Below are 19486 nucleotides of genomic sequence, written 5' to 3'. Positions count from 1 at the left end.
GACTTGAAAATACTGATTTAATTTGTGAGAATTATGTAAAAACAAAGACGAATTCGATGAATGCAAATGTTCTGGTACTTTGAGTGATTAAATAGAAATAAATAAAGTAAAAATAAACATCCATTTAATATAATCCATTTAATAGTTCAGCAGAAGAAACTGGTATCCAATTATGAGTTTTCCACCAAGACATAGAGCAGCAGGTTGTGTATACAAGTTAAAGCTGTGAAACGGACTTCCTGTAGCAATGCCTTTTACTCGATCTGTAACATGATACACACACAAATGATTCTGAGACAAATACAACAAAGCCTTAAAACTGATTGAATAATTCTGGAGGCAGCAGGTGAAGGTGAGATAAATGTATGTTTCTACTGTAAACTCAAACTTGTTTTGACCTGTCGTAAAGCAAATGGAGAGAACCACTCCCCTCTTTGCAAGACAAAGTTCAGATCTGACAGTCTGACAAGTTATTTCCTGGTTCCTCCCATTTAAAGGTCAAGGCTTCGTAGAATTGCTGTGCTGTAAAGAGCAGAAAGTGACAACTGCTGAGTACGCAGAGCAGCGAGGAAGAAACATGGATTCATCTAAATATTCTTGTTCCATCTGTTTGGACCTTCTGAAGGATCCGGTGACTATTCCGTGTGGACACAGTTACTGTATGAACTGTATTAAAGACTTCTGGGATGGAGAAGATCAGAGGGGAATCTACAGCTGCCCTCAGTGCAGGAAGGAGTTCAAACCGAGGCCTGGACTGGTGAAAAATGTCATGCTGTCAGAGTTGGTGGAGGATCTGAAGAAAACTGGACTCCAAGCTGCTCCAGCTGATCACTGCTATGCTGCACCTGAAGATGTGGCCTGTGATGTCTGCACTGGGAGGAAGATGAAAGCTGTCAAGTCCTGCTTGTTCTGCTTGATATCTTATTGTGAGAATCACCTCCAACCTCACTGTGACATCCCTGGATTGAAGAAACACAAACTGGTGAACCCCTCCAAGAACCTCCACCAAAACATCTGCTCTTGTCATGATGAGGTGATGAAGATCTTCTGTCGTACTGATCAGCAGTGTATCTGTTATCTCTGCTCTATGGATGAACATAAAGGCCATGAAACAGTGCCAGCTGCAGCAGAAAGAGCTGAGAAGCAGAAGAAGCTCCAGAAGTGTCAACAACAAATCCATCAGAGAATCCAGGACCAAGAGAAAGATGTGAAGCTGCTTCAACAGGAGGTGGAGGCCATCAATGTCTCTGCTGATAAAGCAGTGGAGGACAGTGAGAAGATCTTCACTGAGCTGATCCGTCTCCTCCAGGAAAGAAGCTCTGAGGTGAAGCAGCAGATCAGATCCCAGCAGGAAACTGAAGTGAGTCGAGTCAAAGATGTTCAGGAGAAGCTGGAGCAGGAGATCACTGAGCTGAAGAGGAAAGACGCTGAGCTGGAGCAGCTCTCACACACAGAGGATCACACCCAGTTTCTCCTCAACTACCCCTCACTGCCAGCACTCAGGGAGTCGACACACTCATCCAGCATCAACATCCGTCCTCTGAGACACTTTGAGGACGTGACAGCAGCTGTGGCAGAGCTCAGGGACATAATACAGGACGTCCTGAGAGACTCATGGACAAACATCGAACTGATGGTCACTGAGGTGGATGTTCTACTGTCAGAACCAGAACTAAACAGTAGAGCTGAATTCCTAATGTATTCACAAGAAATCAATCTGGATCCAAACACAGCACACAGCAGTATGTTAATATCTGAGGGAAACAGAAAAGTAACGCTCTTGCAACAGTCTTATCCTGATCATCCAGAAAGATTCACTGATTGGTCTCAGGTTCTGAGTAGAGAGAATCTGACTGAACGTTGTTACTGGGAGGTAGAATGGAGTCAGGGAGGAGTTGAAGTAGCAGTTTCATACAAGGACATCAGCAGAGCAGGAAGATCAGATGAATCTAAGCTTGGATTTAATGACAAATCTTGGGCATTACGTTGTGGCAGTAAATGTTGTACATTCTGGCACAACAAAGTAAGTACTTTCATTAAACGTCCAGCTTCCTCCAGAGTAGGAGTGTATCTGGACCACAGAGCAGGTATTCTGTGTTTCTACAGCGTCTCTGAAACCATGACTCTCCTCCACAGAGTCCAGACCAGATTCACTCAGCCGCTACATGCTGGGATTTGGCTGTTTAATCAAGGAACTGCTGAGTTTATCACAGTTAAATAGAATAACTGAACACACATAATAAAACTTTTTTTCTAGTCAAACTAACAGTTTAAAACAGTTTAACACTAAGCATCCATGCACCCAGGTCCCACTGAGACAATTTTTCCAAGTTACCCAACATAACGTCTGTTCTCATCCTGATGACACGATGACATCAGGACTAGAATATTAACAGTGCAGTTAATATTCATAAATTTTACATTAAGATCATTAAAAAAATTGTTAAAATGTAAAAACATTTAAGGACATTCTAATTGTCATTTTTAACTGACTGGACTATGCAGACACTTAAGGCAAAAAACTATATACTTTTATCTGTAAATCTGGAGTCACAGAACAATGAGGACATGAAGTTGTGTAAATGCACATTGTTTTGTCTTTTCTCTTACTGACTCTTACGTACACAAATTGAATTCTATCTTTTCCCACAAAAAGCACTTCAGTAACCTTTTTACCAAACACAAATGAAAGTCAGTGAATGCAACTGGTCTGCTGATGTGGGCTAAAACTTCCAGTTTCATAAGCCACAATGTGTTTTTGGCACGCTGCACCCCCAGCACTGGTTGAACCCCCAGCCACTGCTGTGCTGGATATTTATTTAAAGGAGGAAAAGGAGTTTTATCTTTTCACTTTTGCCAAATGCATCCTCATCATGAAGGATTGCTACAAATTCACATGTCAGCTGCCTTATTAAGCTGAAATTAACTGCAATGTTTGTAACTGAATCTGTTTCAGTTCAGTCTGAACACAGTATTCCTGAATATGATTGGAATCTGTTCTGTAACTTGCCTTAAGATTTGTTGTGAATCAGTGTTATTTTATTAAACTGAATTAAATTGACTGATGTGTGTAGAGTGTGAAGCAAACATAACCTATATGGGTGCCGTCTATTTCTGCTGTACTGGATGATGCCAAGGTAATAAAGCCAAACATTGAGGTGATATGAGGGTTTATTAATAAATGCTCTTGAGAAAATATTTAAAAGTTACAATGAGATTATGCTTCCTGCTGTTTTCAGGAAATGTTTTTAAAAAACGCTGTGCATCTATCGCTCACTGCTGCTTTCTTTTTTATTGATTAGACTTATAAATACCAGCTTATGGATAAAACTACACAGATCCAAATTAGATTTTGTATCTACATTTTGATTTTAGAGACAAACTTTACTCTGAGACAAAATCTCAGAGTAAATTGAGATTAATGTTATGTCTGAAGTGCTGCAACAGGACAGGTGGAAGCAGGAAAAGAGAAATTGACAGCTAGTACTGAAACTGGCAGAATGGATATTGTAGAACAGGGGTGTCAAACTCTATTTCACCGAGGGCCACTTCAGCATATTGGCCACCCTCAATGGGCCACATTGACGGTACAAATCAGGAGGGCATCCCTGCTAAAACACACCCAGACAAAAGGTTGACTTCCCTCATTCAGTTCTGTAGAAGCTTATTGTGATTCTATGGTCCAGGTGTGTTAGAGAAGGAACCATCTAAAGCTGCAGATGGTAGTTCTGGAAAACTAGACTTGGGCAGCCCCAGCATGAATGTATAAAAATACAATGTTAAAAATAAATTAAACACCACCTTATATTGTTAAATAACTGATTTTATGTATTGAAGTTTTAAATATTACATTTGAGTTTCCATGAATGTAAAATTACTGCTCAGTTTAAAAATTACAATATTTAAATCAGTGTTTAAAGGTAAGCAAACAAATAATAAAAACAAGTCACATGGGCAGACATTATAGACTTTACGCAAAGATTTAGTCTCAGAGGCAACTGAAATCAATTAATTTAAAAAATCCTTTCTGAATATCATCTCATGGTCTCTGAACTAAATGCGTCTTTCTGACCGGGAGCTGACAGCGTGTTGAAGAGTTATAGACCGGACGCTTTGGAGCGTCTGATTAGGAAGCGCATTACAAACCTTTGGTTGAAATGTAGTTTGTGTGGCCCGCGGGCCTTGAGTTTGACAAGTGCATTACGCCATAGAACTGCCAATTGGTAATTGAAGTAAAGTAGCTTCGATTTCAAAGAAGCCTACATTGAAGTCGATTGGCAAATGAACCATCACCAAAGAGGAAGGCTCTTGTCTCACTGCACCCCAAGAGATGCATAACCTACAAAAACTGTTTGTCTGGTTTTGAACCAGAGACCTTTTGCGTGTAAAGCAAACATGATAACCACTACACTACAGGAACTGAACTTCTCTGCTTTGTTTCAGTTTGAGGTTCCAAAGTTGATGATGTGAGATGCAACGCATGAAAATTTCAACTGAGGTTTGCACTCAGATGCCTGGATTCAGAGTACAGACCATGACACCACAGAACCCTTGTTGACCTTTAGTAAACACCTGTGATGAATAGAACATGCAAAATCTGTTTCTGTCTGGTTTTGAACCAGAGACCTTTTGCGTGTAAAGCAAACATGATAACCTCTACACTACAGGAACTGAACTTCTCTGAGTTGTTTCAGTTTGAGGTTCCAAAGTTGATGATGTGAGATGCAACGCATGAAAATTTCAACTGAAGTTTGCACTCAGATGCCTGGATTCTGAGTATAGACCATGACACCACAGATCCTTGTTGACCTTTAGTAAACACCTGTGATGAATAGAAAAAAAACTAAATCTTTTTCTGTCTGGTTTTGAACCAGAAACCTTTTGCGTGTAAAGCAAACATGATAACCTCTACACTACAGGAACTGAACTTCTCTGCTTTGTTTCAGTGTGAGGTTCCAAAGTTGATGATGTGAGATGCAACACATGAAAACTTCAACTGAGGTTTGCACTCAGATGCCTGGATTCTGAGAACAGACCATGACACCACAGAACTCTTGTTGACCTTTAGTAAACACCTGTGATGAATAGAAAAAAAAACAAAATCTGTTTCTGTCTGGTTTCGAACCAAAGACCTTTTGCGTGTAAAGCAGACATGATAACCACTACACTACAGAAACTCATGCTCTTTGTGGTGTTCCTGGTAGATGATCCAAATTTTGTTAGAGACTAATGTCAACAATGGGCATGGAACAGTGTCAAATACTTACAGATCATCTCAGAGAGCACAGTAACTTGGTGAACAAACTGTCAAACTTATACTTGTGCCTAATTTCACATTACAGTCCATAAACTAAGCCTGGGATCAAAAAAAATTATTAAAGATGTCATTAGCAGAGACAAATGGTTCTACAGAGAATTGGTTAAATTGTTAAAAAATAAAACCAATAATTATAAATAAAAGATGGTTCAAAAATGAAATTGACATTAAATAAAAAAATATCTCTGAAATACAATCACTTGAAAATTAAACTTGGTTCAAAAATAATATCAACACTTCAAAATACAAAATCTCTGGAAAATAAAATATGATGTATGTTGTTTTGAAAAACATTAGAATATAAGCACTTTTATCAAATCTCCATTGTGGTAAGATCATGTAAGTTCTTCTTAAATCCATGGAAACTCAACAGTTTGTAAGGTAGGTGAGTTAGCTCAGCAGGTTAGAGCACCGTGCTGGTAATGCTGAGGTCGCTGGTTCAAACCCCGTATGGGGCAATTCATGTCTAAGGTCTTTCAAACAATCAACACTTCACAATAAACAAGGGTTCAAAAATAAAATCAACACTTCAAAATAAATAAGGTTTCAAAAATAACATCAACACTTTACAATAAAAAAAATGGTTCAAAATAAAATCAACACTTTAAAATAAAAAATGGTTCAAAAATAACACCATCACTTCACAATTAAAAAAATGGTTCAAAAATAAAATCAACACTTTAAAATAAAAAAATGGTTCAAAAATAAAATCAACATTTTACAATTTAAAAAATGGTTCAAAAATAAAATCAACAGTTCAAAATGTATAATGGTAACTGTTTCTGTCTGTTCAGTCCATAAACTAAGCCTGGGATTAAAAAACGTATTGAAGATGTCATTAGCAGAGACAGACACGTGGCTAAAAAATAACATCAATACTTACAAATAAAAAATGGTTAGGAAGCGCATTACAAACCTTTGGTTGAAATGGCGTGTAAAATTCAAGTCTCCATTACAGACCAGAGAAAACTAAAGAGAATGCAACGTTGTGTTAATCCATTTGAGGAGCCGGCAGTTTATCTTGAGGAAATAAATGACGATGCAAAAGTTAATTAGACTGTAACATGCGCAGTCCGCTGCTCAACCACTGCGGACTGTGAAGAATTAGAAACCGCTGGAAGTAACTCATCCAGCGGGTTTAACAAATGGAGCCTTCTGGGTTCACGTTACCCAGGAGAGCGGCGCTCTGGAGGAGCTGCAGACGTAACATCTGTCCGTTTCGGAGAAGCGAAACACGCAAAAAAAAAAAATAAATAAATAAATAAATAAATAAAAAATCCTGGTAAAAGCGCACACCGGACCGCGCAGGGTAAAACACTCTGAGTTCAGTTGATCTGTTTGGATCAGACAGATCCAACTGACTGATGAATTAGCGCAGATTTTTCTGCAGATGGGAACCAGGAGGAAGTGCTTTCAGACCCCAGCGGGTGAAGTGACACTAATTTAAGTGAAGTCGCTTAATTTAATTTATTAAAAGTTATTGGGGTGGTTTTTGTCACTACGAGAAAAATGTAGATGCATTTATCTGCTTAATTTGTGGTGGGATCTGGATTCACGGTGAATATTAACTAAACCGCATAAAATGCGACTAAATAGTCGATGTTAATATGATTGTAATTTCACGGATAAAAATAGTACAGGACCGATTTTTTTTTTATGTTGTCGGTCAAGATAACGTCTAGCGCGACCTGTCGCCCTGACACCAACTCACACACATCTTTATTCACTGTCTTACTTGTAAATCGATTTTTCTTTTCTTGGATGTTTTGATGTTAGCTTGTTAATGTCTCAGTTTTATTCGCTGGGAAAATCAATAAGCAGCTTAAGGTGACTCTGCTGCTCTCTAGTGGCGAGAAGACGTAATGTTAGCTGGTAACAATCGGAATGCATTATGGGAGATGTAGTTTGTAGTCAATTCGTGCTCAAAACCTATTCTAAGTCAATGTCGGCCTATAAAATGCTGCGGGGGCCACATAAAATGACATGGCGGGCCACATGTGGCCCGCGGGCCTTGAGTTTGACACATGTGTTGTAGAATATATATTTGTCAATGCAAACAGTTATTTCCATGGGCGTAGGTTTGGGTAGGGACGGTAGGGACATGTCCCGACCAATATTCACGGGATATGAAAAAGTCCCGACCAATTTTTGCCATATTGGCTCAAAGAACGTGGATCTACGATCTTTGATTAGCAGCAACAGGCGGTGCGCGGAACGGAAGCTTCTTAGTTTGACATTTACTATGAGCCTCCGAGACCGTGTCGGAACGGTGCTGTCGGGGGGGAGTCAGTTGAATCGTCGGACGTTCTTTGATTAGCTGCAAAAGGCGGCGGCTAGCTGGGCACACGCGTCTCCTTCTGAGTCTCCGAGACCATGTCGCCACCAAAAAAGAAAAGGACAGACATTAGAAGTTATTTCGCTACGACGGCTGTAAGTACAGTGAGTGGACCCATAAGTTAGATATCTATCACGCAACGCATTTGTTGTAAAGTCCGGTGTTTAGTAAGGTCAGCACTGAATGTGAGGTAGAATAGGTCTGTTAATTATGTAATATTTTTTCACATAGGATGCTCAGACAGCAGAGCAAGGGGCAGAGCAGAACGATGGAGAGGTGGCTGGAGCTTCAGGGCTCCAGGTGAGGTGTTAGTTCTCAGATATGAAATATACTGTGAAATTATCTCAGTAAATATGGCATTTGAAGTGTTAGTCTTAAATTAAGTTAAGCTAGTGCGAATACAAACCAGGTTACGCTTTGTTTGCTCTATAGGAGGCAGTCAGTGTGAGTGCCAGTGACCAGGGAAGTCAAGGCAGCAGTGCCCTGGACATGGGGAGTGCGCCATACCAGCCTGATGTAAAATTCATTGCAGCACAGCAGCTGCCCAATAAAAGGTTGCGGTTTCAGGCCAAATGGTTTAGCCTCTTCCCATGGCTGCATTATAGCCCCACCATGCAAAAAGTTCTTTGTTTTGAGTGTGTCAAAGCCTTTACCATCAAAAAGACCTCCTTAGAAAAGAAACATGATCCTGCATTTTGCCTAAATGGTGGGCATTTCACTGTGCTGGGGGGGGGTGTGTCAAGGTCCCCACCAAAACTTAGACCGAACCTACGCCCTTGGTTATTTCTCTCTGTCTGTCTCTCAGCACTGCTTCTTGACTCACCCTGACTGAGACCAGTTGAGCAACTTGTCATGCTGCAGCAAGCGAAAGCACACAGAGAGGGGAGGGACTTGGAGATGTCTTACAGATAAATTTAAAACATGCAGAAAGTAGTGAAGAAGTGTTTTAACTACTGTGTTAACAACAATTAATTTAAGCATCTTTTCAAAGGAAAAAAAGGATATCACAGGGAAATCGCTCAGAGAAATCCATGGCACAGACAAAGTGTAAGTCCAGACACATCTCTGCAAAAGACAGTTGATGTTTGTTAGAACCTGGTATAGCATGAGCCTCATCAGGTTCATGGTGTAGCCTGGTGTGTAACTTATTGCTTAACATGTGGTTTCAGATCTCTGAGGTTTGCAAGAGGAGTGTGTAATTGTTAAAACCGACTGTGCAGCAAAGGTATGCCTTAAACTATCAATAATTAATTGCATAGGAAATTTACTTTTTCTAAATCCCAACTTGATTTCCAGTTAATTTTATTTCAGAAATATTAAATACTTGAAGCAAAATTATTAAATTTAGCAAAACATGATCTACTTTTTCCAAGAACATAGATCACACTTCTTTCTGTGACAATTTAAAGCTCTGAGGTCTGATTCAGAGAGGCAAATGTTTGAAATGAGGAACCTGAAACTTGGGCAACTGTGTTGATGGAAGTTGATGAGGCAAAGCGAGGAAATCTGATGGATTCTGCAAAATGATCTTCTATTTCAGTGGATTTTTATGTTCCTTACATACCTTGTCTATGAACCCAGCAACTGAATCAGAGACATCGTTTATGTTAGAAGAATCAATAATTCAAAGTTTTCTTCTGCAAAATTATGAATCAGCCAGGAAAAGCTTATTCTTTTAGCTGGAACGCAGAAACTAGCTGCATTTCCTTTACAAAGTGTGCAAATCTTTGTATTTTGCTAATGCCGAAAAAACAAAAACTATTTTTTTTACATTAAAAAAAGTCTGAACATTTTTATTCCATTAAATAAGAAATTAAATTAAGATCATCAAGTTCGTTTCCATGATAAGCCATTGAAAATCATGGCAGTGATGAATTTAAACAGTTACATGACATATATTCATAATTCAGTCATGATACTACTAGTGTTCGTCATCTATGAGCCATTAGAGGAGAAGTTCAGTGTGTAAGAGGCATTTTGGAGCAATTATAGTCAGCAATTTTACAAAAGAGATGTGGATTCAGAATGACAAAAAAGGAAACAAGACAGGAAGTGATGACTTCCATGAAACTCAGAAATTACAAAGTAAATTTCACCCCATAAGTGAACAGAATGCAAAATAGCAGCAAACCTGCATTATTAATCCCAAAGGAAATTTAAATGTTAAATTAAATTAAAGAGATTAAATAATAGTTCAGTCAGGTCAGGACTTTGACAGTACCAAATGGATTCATGAATTTCAGCCACTGGTTAGTAATTTTGTGAGTGAGTGACCCTGTTTGGACCGATCTTCACTTGTTCTGCAGATGACCTCAAATTGGCCTCCAAAACACTTTGGTGAAAAGAAAACTTCATGGTCGACTCAATGACTCCTAAAAACCGACGTCCTGTCTGCAAAACATCATCACTATCACCCGAACACAATAACTTAACAGTAGTGCTTGTAACTTTACTCACAGTAAGAGAATTATATAAAGAAATTACCTAGAAGGGATCATAGACAAAAATGCATAAATATTTCCACTAAATGTGTTGAAATGGCCAAAAGCAGGGAATGAAGTATGAAGACGTAAGAATAAGAAATGCAGCAGCAGTCTAATGTGTTTGTAGATCCTCTGCCCCTCCCAACAATTGCTGTTACGTTATTTCTTCTATTAAACACACAGCTCAGCTCTGTTGCTACATTTCCTGGTTCCTCCCATTTCACATCTGACAGCTTTATGGCTGGTAGGATCACAGAGCTGAACAACTGCTGCTGATCAGTAAGTAACAAACCGATGCTTGGCTTCTTGTGAGACACTTCTACAGAATCAATAGAAACTTGACAGATTCAGTGTTTTTGGCTCAGAGAGGAAATCAGATGTGTTCAGGAAAATTATATTGCTCCATCTGACTAAATCTACTGAAAGATCTGGTTCCCATTCCACGTGGACACAGCTACTGTGAAATGTGTTAAAGACTCCTGGGGACAAGAAGATCAGAGGACAGTCCCCAGCTGTCCTCAGTGTAGGAACAGTTTCATAATAACAGTTCAGACGATATTCACTCTGTCTCTGCATGCTGCAGTTTCAGAATTGGGACATGAAACCATTGCTGAATTAACCAAATACAGATAGAGAAAACAAAAGCTGCAGATGCCGGTTGAGTCTGACGGAATAGATATTTGTTTCAAATGATTCATATGACTTCAGGTGCAAAATGTTTGCTATGCACACACTAAACATACATCTCATATTTGTGATCCTTGTTTTTTTTTTTTTAAACATGCCCAACCTTTGGGAATTACAGTAGGTAATGCAGTCAAAATACGCATCCCAGCTAGAATAATGTGGTGCTTCACACAATCTGGAGCAGAACTATAGTTCCAGCAGGACGTTGACCAGAGCTGCACCATTTCTCACTTCTTCAATTTGTGCCCATTTTTGTGAGAAAAGAGAAACTGGTCATTCCAGTCCAAAGGCTGATGCATGTGCTGCTGGCGCTGCTCATGATCATGCAACTCTGGGATTGTAGATGTCATGTCTACTGGTACTTTTAGCAATGTTGTTGTTCGGAGTTTACAAAGTTTGTCCATTGGCTAATCAATGAGTTCATTGTTTGTGCATTCAGAGGCTTGTACGACCTCTGAAGTGGTTGTGAAAGATCGGGAGGAATCACATGGGACACATATGAAGACTGATCCATCCAGGGCAGACAGGAAGGGAACCAGTTAAAGTCACAATCATAGAGAAAGGACCTTGGGAATCAGAGAGTAAAGAAAAAGGGAGAGACACTGGATCATTTACACATCTGGGTTATACCCTGGAGGAAGGTGCTAGACATCAGTCCAACCCTAACCAGTTTAGCAGGTGACTCACAGAAAACATGAAATTATCTTCTTGTTTTGATTCCTCATACAACACAGATAAAACTGCTGAAGATACTTCATCAAATTACTGCTTAAAAAGTTACTCACACAGGATTTATGCAGTCATATGTTCAACAGAGAAGTCTTAGAGTAGCGCCGGTGTACTAAGGATTTAAACTGCTCTTTAATGACACGTGCAGTGATAACCACTCCCATCATTTCAAACACTGACAGCCTAACAGTTTGTTTCTTGGTTCTTTTATTCTCAGATCAGACAAATTCAGAATCGCTGTTTAATCAAGTTCAAGACCCGACAAGTTAACCTGCTGCAAATCAGTGAGTAAAGAAGAAAGAGAAATCCTTATTTGGCCTGTTGATAAACAAGGAGAAAGAAGAACTATAAACATTCAAAAGTGAAATGGCACAGCAAGGAAGTCACATGGAATCAGCAAAATACTCTTGTTCGATCTGTTTGGATCTACTGAAGGACCCAGTGACTATTCCCTGTGGACACAGCTACTGCATGAACTGTATTAAAGACCACTGGGATGGAGATGATGAGAGGAGAATCCACAGCTGCCCTCAGTGTAGAGAGACTTTCATACCAAGACCTGTCTTAAAGAAAAACATCATGTTAGCAGAGTTGGTGGAGGATCTGAAGAAGACTGGACTCCAAGCTGCTCCAGCTGATCACTGCTATGCTGGACCTGAAGATGTAGCCTGTGATGTCTGCACTGGGAGGAAGATGAAAGCTGTCAAGTCCTGTCTGGTTTGTTTGGTTTCTTATTGTGAGAATCATGTCCAACCTCACTATGAGGTTCCTACACTACAGAAACACCAACTGGGGGATCCCTCCAAGAAACTTCAGGACAACATCTGCCCACATCATGAGGAGGTAATGAGGATCTTCTGTCGTACTGATCAGCAGTGCATCTGTTATCTCTGCACTATGGATGAACATAAAGGCCATGAAACAGTCCCAGCTGCAGCAGAAAGAGCTGAGAAGCAGAAGAAGCTCCAGAAGTGTCAACAACAAATCCAGCAGAGAATCCAGGACCAAGAGGAAGATGTGAAGCTGCTTCAACAGGAGGTGGAGGCCATCAATGTCTCTGCTGATAAAGCAGTGGAGGACAGTGAGAAGATCTTCACTGAGCTGATCCGTCTCCTCCAGGAAAGAAGCTCTGAGGTGAAGCAGCAGATCAGATCCCAGCAGGAAACTGAAGTGAGTCGAGTCAAAGATGTTCAGGAGAAGCTGGAGCAGGAGATCACTGAGCTGAAGAGGAAAGACGCTGAGCTGGAGCAGCTCTCACACACAGAGGATCACACCCAGTTTCTCCTCAACTACCCCTCACTGCCAGCACTCAGGGAGTCGACACACTCATCCAGCATCAACATCCGTCCTCTGAGATACTTTGAGGACGTGACAGCAGCTGTGTCAGAGATTACATATTTAATGGAGGACGTCCTGAAAGACACATGGACAAACATCTCACTGACGATTACTGAAGTGGATGTTTTACTCTCAGAACCAGAACCAAAGACCAGAGATGGATTCTTAAAATATTCACAGGAAATTACTTTGGATCCAAACACAGCAAACAGATTTCTGTTATTGTCTGAGGCAAATAGAAAAGTCACAGCCATGAAAGAAGAGCAGTCTTATCCAGATCATCCGGACAGATTCACTGATTCATTTCAGGTTCTGAGCAAAGAGAGTCTGACTGGACGTTGTTACTGGGAGGTGGAGTGGAGAGAAGGAGGAGTTAATGTAGCAGTTTCATACCAGAACATCAGTAGAGGAGGTTCAAATGAATGTTTATTTGGAGTCAATGACAAATCTTGGTCATTTAGTTGTGACACAGACAGTTACACATTTTTACACAACAGCATTGAAACTCCAGTACCAGGTCCAGTTTCCTCCAGAATAGGAGTGTACCTGGACCACAGAGCAGGTATTCTGTCTTTCTACAGCGTCTCTGAAACCATGACTCTCCTCCACAGAGTCCAGACCAGATTCACTGAGCCGCTACATGCTGGGGTTGGTCCTTTCTTTAATGGGGATTCAACAGAGTTTGTGAAACTCAAATAGGGACACTGGGACATCAGTCACTATTTCGTTGTTTAAGGATCAGCTTGATTGTAGAAATGAATGAAAAAAATCTGAATTGGACTTCAGAGGTTGTAAATTCAGCTGCATATACGAATGGACAGTGATAAAAGTGGCAGGTTTGTTTTTGTGACCTTGAGTTTTGAAAGGCGCCTTCAAATAAAATGTATTATTTTCTGCCTGTCTTTCTAAAGTTTGATTTTGAATCAGTAGATATGATAGGAATTAATTCTCATTAATTATCAGTAAAAACAGAAGCTCATAAAGTAACAGAACAAACAAATATATTTGTCCATGTGTTTGGGTGTGGAAACATTACTGTGCTTAACAAAACTGATACCTTCAATAAATGCTGGTTCAATATTTTCACAGAACCACGACTTCTATTATGTTTTTCTGTTTATTGATGATCATTTCATGTCTCTCGTAATTATAGCTACTGACTGCTGCAAACGATATTAACTATTCTATAAGACTTTGAACCGTTGTTTTTAATTAATCCACATGTTCATGATTAAATACAGGCAGAGAACCTTTAAGAATATTCAGAGTATTTATAAAATGTGATCGTTCTGATTTCTATAACTGATGGTAAGCTAATCTTGAATAAAGATGTTTGAGACAGCTTGTAGGTTTGTTGGGTTTATTTCACACGGCCTCAGCTTTGCTCAGTCACATACAAACACCCAAACATGCAAACTCATCCTTGCACAACCTACTTCCCCTAATACACAATGAAACAACATCTTTTGAAAAGTTATACCATATCTGTGCCAAGAACAGAAAAACTTTGTAGAAGGACCACAACCTCACCTCTTCCAGTTCCTCCATTGGTGAGTTGCACAATATTTCTTTCAGCTGCTTAAAGGTCCCACTAAGCTACATGTATCTGCTAAGCTGTCTGCACACACAGGGTGTGAAGAGTTGTCCAAAGTGAACATACTTTTCTATCAACTTCACTTCAACTGCGCCACTGTGCAGCCCATTGAATACCAACAAAATGTGGTAATTCACCAAAACATATCAAACATGTGGAAATGAAAGAAGAATATTAGCAATGCAGAGGGTGTTTTACAGTGAGCCATCTGGTACAAAACCAGTTTATCACTTTAAAGATGTCAGTAGTTACATTTTTCGCCTGACAAAATGTTTTTTTTCCTGTTTCCTTAAAGACAAAAGAAAAAATGCAGTGAGTGACTGATTTAAGGGTAGAAACATGCTGTATACGAACAGGAAACTATAGAATAAAGTCTGGAATTACAGATTAAGGTAGCACCAATCTATGCTGACACTGTAGATTGAGTTTCTCATAATCTCAATAGATTAAATGAAACAGTTTGAGGATATATTTCTGGTTTCTTCCCTCCAAACATAATAAGTGTGATGAAAAGTAAAAGACCTGAAATGCCTTTCAGCTCTTTCTCTTTCTCCAAGGTCTACATCAATATGAGCTGATTTCGTCGTATCAGATGAAGTATGCAGGAGCCTTTAGGAGAAAACTTTCCTGACGTAAATACAGCCAAAGACTCGGTGAATTTAAGAGAAAAGAAAGCTGGGTTTTTTCTATGGGATACTCCTGTTTGCTTAGAAAATCTACGTTTTGTTGCTGAACGGAGAAATGGCAAGGAAACCAGATCATTTCATCCATTTATCCATCCTGCTTATCCTTACAGCACAGCTGGTGCAGAACGATAACAGTCATTGGTCGAAAGGCGGTGCTCACCTGGACAGGTAGCCAGTCCATCACAGGAGATCATCTCCAGCATTTTAAATGTTCAATAGGATTTTAAAACTGAAACTTTCCTCAGTTTGGCTTGCTTTTCTTTTCAGTGTGTGGCGGTAATGTTTGATAAAGGAGTTTATTTAGAGAATATTAAACTAACTGAGACCACAATGCTTTTTATAGGTATTTTTGTCCTAATTTATCTTAAAGGCAGGAAGGTGAAGGTAAAAATTGTAGTAATTTAATCTCTAAATGACTTTTAGTGGTCAAATGAAACACTTACGCCAACTGAATGTCACAATATGTCTAAGTAGATTTAAAAGTAGAAATGATTTACTGAAGTGGTTGCAAAAAGTTTTGGCAGGTTAAAATATTGTTAAACCCTTTTTATTTTGATAATTTTTGCCTGATGACCTCCCTTAAATATATGCTGCAACTGTAAGACAGGGAAAACTGTCTCACAGCAGGTGGTGAAGACAGGTCAAGAGTTTTATTTATCTGTAACAAATACAGTGATTGTGCAGCAGCTGCTTTTTTTACTTATGCAGTTGTATCAAATACAATCAAGACCAGATATTTCAATATCTGGAAATGACTCATCCTTTTATCTCACTACGTCTGATATCAGGTCATTTGCAGTATCAAACAATGAAAACTAGGTGGCAGCAAAGGACTATACATACATTTTAAGACTCATGATTTACACATGAAAACATTCATCTGTTTACGATAAATACATGCATGTATGTATGGAGTTGCACTAATAAAATGATTGTGAATGTATAAAAACTTGACTTTTCCAAATGGTTGTCATATATTGTATTTCTCAATAAAACAAAACAAATTTATCATGAGTGGGGACATATTTTAATCAACTCATTTCTCTCAAATTAATCAAAGGAAAGAGCTAACGTAAACCCAAGTAATACAGGAAATCAAGATGAAGCTGAAATAGTAAACCACAAAACAACAGATTTCACAGAAGAGGAGCTGCTCCACTCCGTCTGAGAAAAGGGAGGAGTTTTGGATCCAGGAGGAGGAAACCATCTGTTCTATTGGTGTGACTAAAGCTTATTTGCTTTTCCTGGTTACACCCTTTTACGTACTGACACGTTACAGACTTGTTGCGCAGCAAATTTGCTTCAGGGGAAACGAAACCTAACACACAGAAACTGCTCACCAGAGGAGAAATGGCACAGCAAGGATATCCGATGGATTCTGTAAAATTCTCCTGCTCGATTTGTTTGGATCTACTGAAAACCCCAGTGACCATCCCGTGTGGACACAACTACTGCATGTACTGTATTGGAAGTTTTTGGGATGATGAAGACAAGAAAGGAATCCACAGCTGCCCTCAGTGCAGGCAGCAGTTCACACCGAGGCCTGTTCTGGTGAAAAACACCATGTTAGCAGAGTTGGTGGAGGATGTGAGGAAGACTGGACCACAACCGGCTCCTGATGATGACTCCCTTGTGGGACCTGAAGATGTGGCCTGTGACATCTGCACTGTGAGGAAGATGAAAGCTGTCAAGTCATGTCTATTTTGTTTGGTTTCTTACTGTGAGAATCACCTCCAACCTCACTATGACATACCTGGACTGAAGAACCACAAGCTGGTGAATCCATCCAAGAAGCTCCAAGAGAGCATCTGCTCTCGACATAATGAGGTGATGAAGATCTTCTGTCGTACTGATCAGCAGTGTATCTGTTATCTCTGCTCTATGGAGGAACATAAAGGCCATGAAACAGTCCCTGTTGCAGCAGAAAGAGATGAGAAGCAGAAGAAGCTCCAGGAGAGTCGACAACAAATCCAGCAGAGAATCCAGGACCAAGAGAAAGATGTGAAGCTGCTTCAACAGGAGGTGGAGGCCATCAATGTCTCTGCTGATAAAGGAGTGGAGGACAGTGAGAAGATCTTCACTGAGCTGATCCGTCTCCTCCAGGAAAGAAGCTCTGAGGTGAAGCAGCAGATCAGATCCCAGCAGGAAACTGAAGTGAGTCGAGTCAAAGATGTTCAGGAGAAGCTGGAGCAGGAGATCACTGAGCTGAAGAGGAAAGACGCTGAGCTGGAGCAGCTCTCACACACAGAGGATCACAACCAGTTTCTCCTCAACTACCCCTCACTGCCAGCACTCAGGGAGTCGACTCACTCATCCAGCATCAAGATTCAACCCTGGAAAAACTTTGAGGACGTGATGGCAGCTGTCTCAGAGCTCAGAGGTAAACTACAGGACATCCTGATGGACCCATCAAAAAAAAGTTCACCAGCAGCATCCAAGGTGGATACTTTACCACAATCCAAACATCCATCCACCCACCCTATTTCTAACACACATATCCCTAGTGGGATCGCAAGGAACAGCCTGACAGACTCATCAAAAAAAAGCTCACCAGCAGCATCCAAGGCGGATACTTTACCTCAACCCAAACATCCATCCACCCACCCTATTTCTAACACACATATCCCTAGTGGGATTGTGAGGGAGAAGTCGAGAGACCCACCAAAAAAAAGCTCACCAAAAGCCTTCAAACCAGCTCTTTTACCACAACCCATCCATCCACCCATGCAGCCATTTTATAATGTGCCTATCCCTAGTCGGGTCACCGGGGGTGCTGGTGCCAATCTCCAGTGGTCAACAGGTGCAAGGTGGAATACACCCTGGACTGGTCACCAGCGCCCCAGAGTTGTACCACAACGATTTGAACCAATTAACACAGCGGCCGTAAATGACCGTGAATATTTCTTACAGTATTCACGGAAAATCACACTGAGTAGAAACACAGCACACAAATTTCTGGAATTATCTGAAGGCAACAGAAAAGTAACAATGACCAATGAAAACCAATATTATGAAGATCACGAAGACAGGTTCACTAAAAGATGGCAGGTACTGAGTAAACAACGTCTAACTGGACGTTGTTATTGGGAGGTAGAGTGGAGCGGCAGATCAGTCGAAGTAGCCGTAGCTTATGGTTGTATACAAAGAACAGGGGACACAGATGATAGTACCTTTGGTATGAATGAGGATTCTTGGGCATTGTGTTGCCAGCCGTATAAGTTCACATTTCATGGTGATAATTATAGTCTGGATATTGTCACAAACCTCTATTCCTCCATAGTAGGAGTGTTCCTCGACCACAGAGCAGGTATTCTGTCTTTCTACAGCGTCTGTGGATCTCAGATGACTCTCCTCTATGAAAGACATACCTATTTCAATGAGCCTCTACATGCTGGGATTTGGCTTACACGTTCAGCAGGAACCAGTGCAGAGTTCATTCAGTTAAAATAAACTGAAGCTGAGCAACTCTGTTTAGATCTCTGGTTTATTCTAGATTATCTTAAAACTTAATAATTTCAAATGTTGAGACGTTTATCAAGTTCTAAACAGGAACTATTTTTTAGAATTACAAGCTAAAAGTTGTCACTTTCATTGGTGACTTTTAACAACAAAGAGTTGTGACAAATTTTCAAAAATAATTCCTGGTTAAGTGGTTAAATATTGATTCTGGAAGATCAAAATACTTCATAATGAAATTAATGAATGTTTTTTGTGATTCAATGGTGTGGAAAGTACAAATGTAAATAAAGCTAAATCAAACATAATATGGTTTTAATTATAGTTCACCATAATGTAGTAATAAATTACCATCTTGGAGTTCTCATATTAAACCTAAAGATTTTGTTTTTTGTTTTCAATTTTAACTCACAGCAAGACATTGTGACACATCTTGAGCTGTTTGTCATTTATGTTTTAGAATCATGCAAACGACAGAAATATGATGTATGATTTTATAAGTTGTGTGTTTTATTTGACGTGTTAAAATGGTGAAATACATTTTATGCACTGGTACATTTGTTAATTTAAAACTGATTTTTTCTTATTATTGATCTGGGTGTTTTTTTATTTATCCAAATATTATATTTTGTTCTTCAAAATTTGGTGTTTGAGCAAAAATAAAACGTATACTATATTATCACTTTATAATGAAATTAATGAACGTTTTTTGTATTATTGTGGTTGTAGTAATCAGACATTTAACCAAAATAAACAAAATAAAGTCGTTTTGCTTTCTGTCAGTGTCAAGTTGATTGATTTTAAACTTATTACAAAAAGTCATGACCACAAAGAAATAGGTTTGTACTGCTATGAATTATA

The 19486-nt window shown here is 39.6% G+C and overlaps 3 protein-coding genes across 4 annotated transcripts; all 3 read left to right on the top strand.

Moving 5' to 3' along the window:
- The first annotated feature begins 69 nt into the window (after positions 1 to 69).
- Positions 70 to 3162, top strand: LOC106932719 (tripartite motif-containing protein 16-like). Its single transcript, XM_088015533.1, has one exon. It carries the CDS (start codon positions 578 to 580, stop codon positions 2219 to 2221), a length of 1644 nt encoding a protein of 547 aa, XP_087871659.1. The 5' UTR covers positions 70 to 577; the 3' UTR covers positions 2222 to 3162.
- A 5485-nt stretch (positions 3163 to 8647) lies between these two features.
- Positions 8648 to 14230, top strand: LOC106932731 (tripartite motif-containing protein 16-like). 2 transcript variants are annotated; one of them, XM_088015460.1, is made up of 3 exons: positions 8648 to 8699; positions 8822 to 8877; positions 11769 to 14230. In XM_088015460.1, the coding sequence occupies exon 3, from the start codon at positions 11918 to 11920 to the stop codon at positions 13586 to 13588; it is 1671 nt and encodes a 556-aa protein (XP_087871586.1). In that variant the 5' UTR covers positions 8648 to 8699; positions 8822 to 8877; positions 11769 to 11917; the 3' UTR covers positions 13589 to 14230. The 2 variants fall into 2 exon arrangements, with proteins under 2 accessions (XP_087871586.1, XP_014867059.2); XM_015011573.2 differs by lacking the exons at positions 8648 to 8699; positions 8822 to 8877 and adding an exon at positions 10276 to 10414.
- A 2195-nt stretch (positions 14231 to 16425) lies between these two features.
- On the top strand, positions 16426 to 19402 carry LOC106932724 (E3 ubiquitin/ISG15 ligase TRIM25-like). The gene has a single exon (XM_088015912.1). It carries the CDS (start codon positions 16520 to 16522, stop codon positions 18617 to 18619), a length of 2100 nt encoding a protein of 699 aa, XP_087872038.1. The 5' UTR covers positions 16426 to 16519; the 3' UTR covers positions 18620 to 19402.
- The last annotated feature ends 84 nt before the right edge of the window (positions 19403 to 19486 follow it).

Source organism: Poecilia mexicana, unplaced genomic scaffold (assembly GCF_051168715.1).
Source record: "Poecilia mexicana isolate PSO_F unplaced genomic scaffold, ASM5116871v1 scaffold_18, whole genome shotgun sequence".
Taxonomy (NCBI): Eukaryota; Metazoa; Chordata; class Actinopteri; order Cyprinodontiformes; family Poeciliidae; genus Poecilia; species Poecilia mexicana.
This window is presented reverse-complemented; position numbering and strand designations above follow the sequence as displayed.